Here is a 9831-nt window from a genome sequence, read left to right as displayed (position 1 = left end):
TATTCATAAAGATATAAATAACTTTAATGAAATAAAAAAAAATGATAATTTTGGATATTATTTAACTATTTTAAAAAATAATAAATGATAGTTTTGAATATTTTTTAACTATTTGATTGCACCTTCAGATTTAAATCTGTACTTTTTCGATCAATTCTTTTGCCAAAAATGTTTTAAATTTTTATACATGTGATTGATTGGTTTGGGTAGCAAATAAACGAAAGGCATTGGATATTTTTTAAACAAACTATTACCCTATGATTTAATTTATAAGTTACCAAAAAAAAAAGTGGATTAAATGATATAGATTTATTTATTCCTTTAAGAAATATTTTCTGGGTTTTAAAAAAAATTTAATATATTGCCAATAATTTAGATCTTTTTTTTTTAATAAATTCACTATCTTTTAAAAGTTTTTATAAAAAAAAAAGTGAATTCACTTTAAATTGTTTATTGATTTATTGTTGTGGAAGATGTTTTTTATTTTCTTTTAGTTGGTAGTCATTAATTTCTTTTTCTCTATTTTTCATAACTCTGTCATGAACTTTATTTGCATGGTCTACATCTTTTCTACCCTTTTCACTTATTTCGAATATATATTTATCACGCTGTTCGAGACCTCTTTCTAATTCTTGATTTACTTCAAAGCTTTTTTCTTTTCTTTCATTGGACATTTCTCTAAGATTATGATCTACAATTTCTTGGCTTCTCTTGTTATCGAGTTCAGCTTTTTCAGAAACATTTCTAAGATAAAACTCGTGGTTCATCTCACCACAGTTTTCTCTTCTTTCTTCTTTTGTTCTGCTATAGGTTGGTGATTTTACCAATAATTCTTGATTGGTTGGTTTTGGTGAAGTGGCTTCTTTAAGTTTAATATCCATTTTTAATTTTATCTAAGCAATTAAAAAAAAAAAAAAAAAATTTAATAAAGATATAAATATTTATAATAATATATGTTGTATTACTTTATTTTGTTTGTTTAATAAATAAAAGAAAAAAAAAAAAAAATTAAAATTGAAAATATTAATTCTAAATAAATTACTATATTTTATTAATTTAAATTTTATTTTATATAATATTAATTATTTTAATTTTAAAATTTCTAAAAAAGTATAATATTTTTTTTTTATTTTTTTTAATTTTTTTTTATTTTTTTTAATTTTAATTTTATAATAATGGTAGCACAATTAAAGTATTTTTAAATACTTAAACATTTTATTAATTGCTATAGGTTTAAAAAATAAATGTATAATGATATATCATTTTTAGTAATTATTTTTTTAAAAAAATTATCAATAATTTGAGATTTATTTTTATTTTTTTTTTTTTTTATTTTTTTTTTTTAAAATTTATTTTTATTTAATTAAAAAAAATAAATTAAAAATATTTTTAAAAAAAAAAATTAAAAAATTTATCACAATAATTTTATAATAAATTAATATGATGGAGGATGTTATTATTAATAGTCCTTCAAACAATAATAATAACAGCAACAACGGTTTAGATATTAATAACCAAGAAATTATAAATAATAGTAATACAAACATAGAAAAAATAATATTGCATAATCCAGAAGTTATTAATAAAGAGAAATCGGACAATAATGATATTATAAATAATGAGTTAATAATTAGCGATGACAATAATAAAGCCAGTATTGAGATTAATGGTATAGACAATAATAATATAAATCATAGAGGTGATGATAATATTAATGGAGATTTAAAATGTATCGAGGAAAAGGAAGAAAAAGAGAATAATAATGAAGGAAAAGAAGAAAATGAAGGAAAAGAGGATAATGAAGGAAAGGAAGAAAATGAAGGAAAGGAAGAAAAAAAAGAAAATAAAGAAAATGAAGATAAAGAAGAAAAAGAGGATAATAGGGAAATAGAAGAAAATGATGGGGCAGTTAGCGATAAGGATATTGGATACAATAAAGAAGTTGGTGCGGAGGAAAAGGAGGTGGTTAGCAATGTATTTAATAATAGAGATATGCAATCCGAAAATGATGGGGAAAATAAATTATCAAATGGAAATAATAAAAGAAATAGTTTTGGTAATCCAGATTTAGAAAATATAATAGAATCTATAAGGGAAAAAGCAAATAGTCTCAACAACAGTATTAATAGTAGCGGATCAAGTTTCAATAGTAGTACAAATAAAGAAACAATATATTTAAAAAGGCATCCATTATCACAATCACCACTTATTAGCCCCAAAACAGAATCAACAAATCCTCCAGAAAACAGTAACCCAACCTCAATAACCACGACTACCACAACCACCACCACAACAACAACTAATTATGATGCACCATCAACACCGAATATTACATCAAATACAACACCAAAATCTTCATCATTTATTGCACAACCAACTATCGCAATTTTACCAGAGTTTCATTTAGATGATAGACCTATCTCATCATCATCAACACCATCTATTACCAATAGTAGTTCAGGTAGTATTAGCGGCAATACTGGATCGAGTATTGTTAGTTCATCATCGGTAGAGTCAAATTTAAATCAAATGCAAACACAATCGGTAACAAATTCAACAAATTCAACATCTCCTTCATTATCAAATGATAACATTAATAATGATAGTTATAATAATAAAGATAAAGATAATAATAAAGATAATAATAAAGATAATAAAGATAATAATAATAAAGATAATAAAGATAATAATAATAAAGATAATAATAAAGATAGTAATAATATCAATAGTAGTCTTACTCTTTCTAATAATATTCCAATTACAAATAATGCAGTTGTTAGTAATAGTTCAAATAACAATAATATTACCACCTCTAACAATAACAATAGTACTAATAATACTACATCCAATTCTAATAAAAGTGGATTTTTATCAAGAATTTTTAGAAGAGAACCGAGTAAAAATACATTACCAACAAAAGATGAAAATAAAATTTTACCAGTGCAACCACAAAGTAATGGTTTAGATATTGAAAATGCAATTTTTAATAAAATTTCAAATTTATCATTAAATCTACAAAATTTACCAAGACCAGGTTCGTCATCATCATCATCGAGTCAATCTTCATCACCAATTCATAAAGATAAACAACAAAATAGATTAAGTGGTAGCCATAGTATCAATAATTCAGGTTTTCAGCAGTCTGATAATTTAGATACACTCAGTAATTCTTCAAGCGGTAGTGCATTTATAAAGCACACAAAGACAAAGAGTGATTTTAATAGATTGCTTAAAGAGAATGAAATCAACTCCTATGAACACTTCCTCAGTAAGCTCGAAAATGCAACACCAATTAAATCATCAATCGATAGTTTTATTAGAACCCTAAAGAATAGAAAAGTGGCCAATGAAGATTTACGTGAAGCCCTATTTGATTTCGTCAGTAATATGCAAAATACCCTAACATTAGATCCACAATGGTCCGATTCAGCCGAGGATGAATTAAATTTCTCTTCATTCCATTTACAACAATATGTTTTAGAGAAGATATATGACTATGTTTTTCAACCTAGCGAAGAGGAGGCTAAAAAGGATTCTGATCTTTCAACATTAATTGAAAAGTTATCATTCATTACATTGGAGCATATGGAAATTCCAACTTATTCTTTTAGTGAGGCTATGTGGGATAAGGCTGGTAAATATTTACTAAAAATAAACTACGCAAGGGATGCGAGACACAAGATTATGTATATAATGAAATGTTGTAAAACTATATTAAAGCACAATCATAAAGAGGTTTCTGGTGCAGATTTTCTTTTACCAAATTTAATCTGGGTAGTATTAAAGATCAATCCACCTTATTTACATTCAAATGTTGTGTAAGTTTTAGTTATAGTGAAAATAATATTTTTTATTTTAAAAATACTAATTTTTTTCATTTTAGATTTATAACCAAATTTTCAGATTCTTCAGATTCGGAGGCAGTTTATTATTTAACTCAGCTTGTCTCAGCGATCTATTTTATTGAAAATATTAAACCAGAATTACTAAAAATTGATAAAAAGGAATACCATAGGTTAATGGGCGAAAAAGCAGCATCACTATCACCTTCAATTTCTTCAACAAATAGTCCAACCAATGGTAGTAACAACAATGCCAATAATAACAATAATGAAAATGGTAGTAATTCATCAAAACCAAACAACCTTACATCAAAATTAATAGCAAATGATAATGCTTTGGCCACATTGGTTGAAATGTTCCCAGATTTAGATACTGAGTACTTGGTAGAGTGCATTAACTACATTGAATCAAGGCATTCACATACAACTATTTCACAGCACGATCTTGTTTTTAGAGTTACAAATTTAATTGCTGAAATTCAAGGTTATTGGAATCCACCTCCAAAATCAAAATCAAATAGTAATTTATCAGCAATTGCATCTGGGCTATCAGCTGCCTCTATTCAAAAACAACAGAAAAAGCATCAACAACCACAACAAAAATCAATTCTTCCAAATAGCTCGAGTAATGATAATTTCAAAAATCTTGATAGTTCTTACTTAAATGATGAAAGCATAAATAACAGTGATTCAAATAGCAGTGAATATGGCGAAAACATTATTGAAACTATAATGAACGAATCAAATAAATTAATCGTAAATAGTAATAATAGCTATAACAACCTTACCCTATTGGATGGTAAGTCTTCATCAACAATATCATCAACAACAACACCAACCCATAATAGCAGCGAGGCCCAAAAGCTACAAAATACTATAGATAAAAAAGATGAAGAGATTTCAAAACTTCAACAAAAGCATAAACAGGATCAAATGGAGATTTTAGAATTAAAAAAGAACCTTCAGATAAGAAATAAAGAATCAAGACAATTTAATAACTATGTCAGTTCAATTAAAATCCCAAATTTTAACTATCAAAATTCCAGAATTGATGAATTAAAAATAACTGAAGTACCAATGCTTTTACAGGAATATAAAAATATAACAAATCAATTTAAAACAATGTATGAAAATTTAAAAAAATTACAACAACAACAGCATCAACAACAACAATAATAATAGTATTATATATATATAAATAATAGTTTTTTTATTTAAACAATACAAATTGTATTTTATATAAAATATTAAATAAAAGAAAAACACTTGTATTATAAATTTTAAAAATATAAAAATAAAACTTTAAAGGATTTAAGCTTTAATTACTTTTGTATTTTGATTGTGTTATTAAAAAAAATAATTTATTTTTAATATTTAACTAAATATAGCGCATAACTCTCTATGAGATTGAACTTTGATAGTGGTGCTCCCAAATTCTTTTATATTATATAGTTCTCCATCTATACTTAAAGGTATATCTTCATTTTTTACATTGAATATGAATTCTTTGGTTTTATAATAATAGGTTGTTTTGTTGTTATTATTCATATTATTGTTGCTTTGTTGATCTTCGTTACTATCATTTGTTAAACAATTAATGGAAGGATTGGTATCATAAATTAATTGATTAAGTTTCTTTTTATCATCTTGGTAGCTGATGAGTAAATCTAAAAAACCATCGGATAAATGAGCAAAAGGAAATGGTTTGAAATCTTTTGATATATTACTGAGATTGCCAGCTAAAAAAAAGGACATTCCAGTGCTATGATTCTCGTTGTTGTAATTGCTTTTGTTTTCTGAATCGTTTAAACCTTCAACAACCCTCCAGTCACTAAAATCTTTTGACGATCTTTTACCTTGGGAGTCATAGTCGATATGTTGTTTTTTGCAGCCTTCACACAAGTTTTTTTTTGAGCAATATAAAATGTGGTCTTGAGTATCGTAGTTTTCTTGTTCTTCATTGATGTCATCATCTTTAATATTAAATGTATTACTAATAATATCATCGTGGTTTTTGTTACTTATACTGATACTATTATTACTAACATTACGATTGTTTTTATTTTCTAAATTGTTATTGTTGCTATAGTTTGTTTTTGTAATTTGGTTATTGGTGAAATGTGTTGATGGTAAAAAGTATAATGAAGAAGAGAAATTATTAAATGAAAATTTTGAAAATTTTGAATAAAATGTTGATAATAGCCATGGTTTAACACTACTGTTCCAAGGTTTGAAAGAATCTCTAAAGCTAATAGCACCCCACCCTATATATAATATACTATAAACTTTATACTCTTTATAAAAAAAATTGTTGCTATAATTATTACCTATATTATTTTGATTCATATTTATATTTATTGCTTTATTATTATTATTATTATTATTATTGTAATTAATTCCATTTGGATTATTATTATTAGTATTGTAAATATCTATATAATTGTTATTATAACTATTATTAAAATTGATTTCATTTGATTTAGGAAAAGAGAGTTGTGTTGTGTTTCTAACTGGCGAAACTGACATAATATCTATATAGTTTACATTTCCTTGAATAATTTTTTTAATTGCGATTTCTGGTGATTTAATGCCCAAGCTATTAGAAAATCCGTTTTTTTTGCCCACTGGTATTATTCCTATTGGTATATGTCTGTTAATTGAATAATCGTGCTTATTTAATATACAATTTACTACATCATGCACTAAATTATCGTCACCAACACATATTATGCCATCGAATTCAGTTTGTTGAATTCTGTATGATAGTCTATGAGTATCTGATTTATTTTCGGTTTCTAAAATTAAATAAAGGATTAATATACTTTAATTTATTTTATAAAATATTTTACGATAGTTACCAAAAACAGTTAGTCCGATTTGATGATTTTCAAATATAGGTTTGAATCTATTGAATATGGTTTGGGGTTCTTTGTCATTATTTGATATCGACACAAATACAATAAAGTTTTTATTATAATGATATCCTCCTTTTATTGTATTATAAGATCTTTTATCCCCACTACTAAAACTATTATCATTATTATAGCTAATTGGAATATTATTATATCTTTTTAATCTATTTGGAATTAATCTTATTACTCCTATAAAAAAAATGTGTTAATAATTTATACTTTAATTTAAAAATAAAAATAATTTGTATTACTTTTGTTTAAAAACCTATCATTTAAAGGTATAGTATTATAACCCATACTGGACAAACCACTTGATAGTATTTGAAATAATATAAAATAAATATAAACTACTAAGCCTACTGCCCATAAAACTGGTGTTTTAATGGTTTTCGTTATAGCCTTACTATTGTTATTGTTATTTGTAGTTAACATTTTAGGTCGGTCTTCATTACTATTGTTGTTATTGTTATTATTATTGTTATTATTAGTAATAGTTGTATTTATTTGAATTGGTTTCATTTAAAAATTATTTTTACTGATAATAATCATTTATAAAATGTAAAATAATTATACATAAAAAAAAAAAAACAAAAGGGATATTTCTATTTATTATTATTATCTATTTGTTTAATTTTATTGTTTTAATAATTGGGTATTGATGTTAAAAAAATATTAATAAAAAAAAAAAAAAAATAATAATTTTTAAAAAAAAAAATTAAAATTAAAAAAATTTAAAAAATTAAATTAAAAAAAAAAATATTTAATGGTTTTATTTATTTTTTTACCACCTAATTATATCAATAAACCCAAAAATTTTTTTTGAACTTTAATATGAAACGAGTTGAGTTGGGCCGATTTTTTTTTACTGCGATTAAAAAATTATTTTTTTTTGAAAATTATATTTTTAAACTTCAGTAATTTCTTCTTGGCTTCTTTTTGCTTTAATTTCTTTGTCTCTTCTTCTCAATTCTCTCTTAACCATATCATTAATTTCAGGGGCAGCTTGAATTTGATTCTTCATAATAGTTTTGCTACAACCAGCAACTGGACATCTAATAGAATTTGAATTTCGAGAAAACATTGAAAATATTGCGGCTTTACTGAAAATATGATTACAAACTAATGATTTATATGGATCTTGTAAAATGGTGGTTGAAATTGGACAATGAATATTAAATGTTTGTGATGCTACAATCAAGTCTTCATCTTCACCCAGTGCATCTTCGTTCTTTTTTCCATTAACATCACAAATTTCTCTTTTTAATTGTTTAAAATCTTTATGGTTCCTATAATGTTCTATATTTAATGGTAGTTTATAGTCACTTAAATATTTATCTGCTAGATTTTCACCCGAACCTACAGTATTTCTAGTTTCTTGTGATTGACTATTTGATTGTAAATCTCTAATCTAAATAAATAAATTGATAATAAAATTAATAATTAGTTATTATTATTGTATTGAATTAAATATATTGAAAAACTTACTTCATTTTGAACATAGTTTTTTAAGTTAGTAGCTCCAGCTGAATATTTAGATAAATTTTCATTTAATGCAATTGTAGTTAAAAATCCTTTTTCTATCTCATCCATGAGGGGTTTGATATTCCCATCACCATCTTCATTTAAGTGATTTTCTAAATTTAATGCAGTTTGTTTTAAATTATATTGTAAAGTCTCTGTTATTTTCTTTATTTTTCCTGTATTTGATATAATTCTTTCTATATCTTGAAGTTGTGGTAAACTTTCTGTAAGTAAGTGACTTGCCATTTCCCTTTATTAATTTATATTTGACTATGTACACAATTTATAACTATTTAATATTATACTATTATTATTTACAAAAATTATTAAATATTATATTATTATTTCTAATGTAATAAAAGCAAAACGAAAAATAAAAAAAGAAAAAAAAAAAAAATTTAAAAAAAAATAAAAATAAAAATAAAAATAAATTAAATTAAAATTCAAAAAAAAAAAAAAAAATAAAAAAAAAGAGAGGTTAATTGTGTGTATAATAAGGTTTATTTGGATGATTTATATCTATATACAAAATTTTATTTATAATAATATTAAAATTTTTATCTATTTACAGTTATTTTTATTTATTTGTGATTTTATCGTATTTTTCCTTTTCTAATTTATCTTCTTCCTCTTCTTCCTCTTTTTCAACTTTTTTAGATTCCTCTGATATAAACCTAATTGAGTCTTTAACTAATTTTAAAACTTCGACTGAAAAAAAATTATATTAATATAATTATGTATATTTTTTTTAAAATATAATTTACTTACTCGCTTCATTTCTTGACATTTGATGTTGCGCCGAAATTTCTTTTGATTCATTATTTAAATTTCTTAAATCTTCATATTGTTCGTCTTCAGTTTTATCGAAACCTGGCAATTTTTCTATATATGATTCAATTAGTTTTGATGTTTCAATAACTTGTATTGCCATTTTTGGTGGAACTTCCCATGGCTCTTGAGGTGGTTGTTGTTGTGGTGTAAATGATGAAGGAGGGGCATCTCTTTGTAAAACACCTATACATGTACCAAAAACATATAACAAATGGTCTAGTTTGTCTTGAACTTGTGTAATAAGATCCATTTTTATAATTATATTAATATTATTTTTTTTATTATGTGTGTGTTTGCAAATCTAAAATTAAAAATAATTTTTAAAAAAAAAATTTAAAAAAAAAAAAAAAATTTTAAAAAAAAATGAAATTAAAATATTATAAAAAAAAAATTTTTAAATGTGAAAATAATATTATGTATAAATGGGAGAAATATAACTTTATTTATATAAAGGACTATCAACCAGCACTTTGGTATATCTATACTTTAATACTGTTGAAAGCCTCCATTATTGTAAATAAATTTTTGAAGAGCGATTGGAGACAATGGCAACAACCAAGACGAACAAAGATAATGGCAGCAAGCGAGATGACAAAAATATAAAAGAAAATTTTAAAAAAAAAAGTAATGTTCTGGAATTACGGTATTCTAATTAGCAAATCTACACTTTGTTTTTAATAAAAAAACCAAGCCTTCATAAAGAAAGTAATAAGGGATAGTCAGCT

General features: G+C 23.9%; 6 protein-coding genes across 6 annotated transcripts; 2 read left to right on the top strand and 4 right to left on the bottom strand.

Annotated features, from left to right (window-relative positions):
• Positions 1–408: 408 nt before the first annotated feature.
• On the bottom strand, positions 409–892 carry DICPUDRAFT_93304 (uncharacterized protein). The gene has a single exon (XM_003294834.1). It carries the CDS (start codon positions 879–881, stop codon positions 459–461), a length of 423 nt encoding a protein of 140 aa, XP_003294882.1. The 5' UTR covers positions 882–892; the 3' UTR covers positions 409–458.
• Positions 893–1440: 548 nt separating this feature from the next.
• On the top strand, positions 1441–5018 carry DICPUDRAFT_159964 (uncharacterized protein; the record flags this gene model as incomplete). Its single annotated transcript, XM_003294836.1, has 2 exons — positions 1441–3818; positions 3884–5018. The coding sequence occupies 2 exons, from the start codon at positions 1441–1443 to the stop codon at positions 5016–5018; spliced, it is 3513 nt and encodes a 1170-aa protein (XP_003294884.1).
• Positions 5019–5216: 198 nt separating this feature from the next.
• On the bottom strand, positions 5217–7273 carry DICPUDRAFT_44072 (uncharacterized protein; the record flags this gene model as incomplete). The annotated part of the gene is made up of 4 exons (XM_003294833.1): positions 5217–5797; positions 5876–6637; positions 6701–6943; positions 7006–7273. 4 exons carry the CDS (start codon positions 7271–7273, stop codon positions 5217–5219), a joined length of 1854 nt encoding a protein of 617 aa, XP_003294881.1.
• Positions 7274–7658: 385 nt separating this feature from the next.
• Positions 7659–8521, bottom strand: DICPUDRAFT_90873 (uncharacterized protein; the record flags this gene model as incomplete). Its single annotated transcript, XM_003294832.1, has 2 exons — positions 7659–8162; positions 8240–8521. The coding sequence occupies 2 exons, from the start codon at positions 8519–8521 to the stop codon at positions 7659–7661; spliced, it is 786 nt and encodes a 261-aa protein (XP_003294880.1).
• Positions 8522–8755: 234 nt separating this feature from the next.
• On the bottom strand, positions 8756–9386 carry DICPUDRAFT_100091 (uncharacterized protein). The gene is made up of 2 exons (XM_003294831.1): positions 9044–9386; positions 8756–8983 (listed from the first exon to the last, which is right to left on the bottom strand). The coding sequence occupies exons 1-2, from the start codon at positions 9354–9356 to the stop codon at positions 8853–8855; spliced, it is 444 nt and encodes a 147-aa protein (XP_003294879.1). The 5' UTR covers positions 9357–9386; the 3' UTR covers positions 8756–8852.
• Positions 9387–9469: 83 nt separating this feature from the next.
• DICPUDRAFT_159960 (uncharacterized protein) lies at positions 9470–9709 on the top strand (the record flags this gene model as incomplete). The annotated part of the gene is made up of 1 exon (XM_003294835.1): positions 9470–9709. The coding sequence occupies one exon, from the start codon at positions 9470–9472 to the stop codon at positions 9707–9709; it is 240 nt and encodes a 79-aa protein (XP_003294883.1).
• Positions 9710–9831: the final 122 nt, after the last annotated feature.

The sequence above is a fragment of the Dictyostelium purpureum genome, assembly GCF_000190715.1.
Source record: "Dictyostelium purpureum unplaced genomic scaffold DICPUscaffold_654, whole genome shotgun sequence".
Classification (NCBI taxonomy): Eukaryota; Evosea; class Eumycetozoa; order Dictyosteliales; family Dictyosteliaceae; genus Dictyostelium; species Dictyostelium purpureum.
The sequence above is the reverse complement of the archived record's forward strand: the minus strand, read 5'-3'. Positions and strand labels throughout refer to the sequence as shown.

Coding starts and splice junctions, on each gene's coding strand:
- DICPUDRAFT_100091 (XM_003294831.1), bottom strand. CDS start 9,356: ATGGATCTTATTACACAAGTTCAAGACAAACTAGACCATTTGTTATAT. Junction 8,984..9,043: donor AATGTCAAGAAATGAAGCGA/GTAAGTAAATTA, acceptor ATTTTTTTTCAG/TCGAAGTTTTAAAATTAGTT.
- DICPUDRAFT_93304 (XM_003294834.1), bottom strand. CDS start 881: ATGGATATTAAACTTAAAGAAGCCACTTCACCAAAACCAACCAATCAA.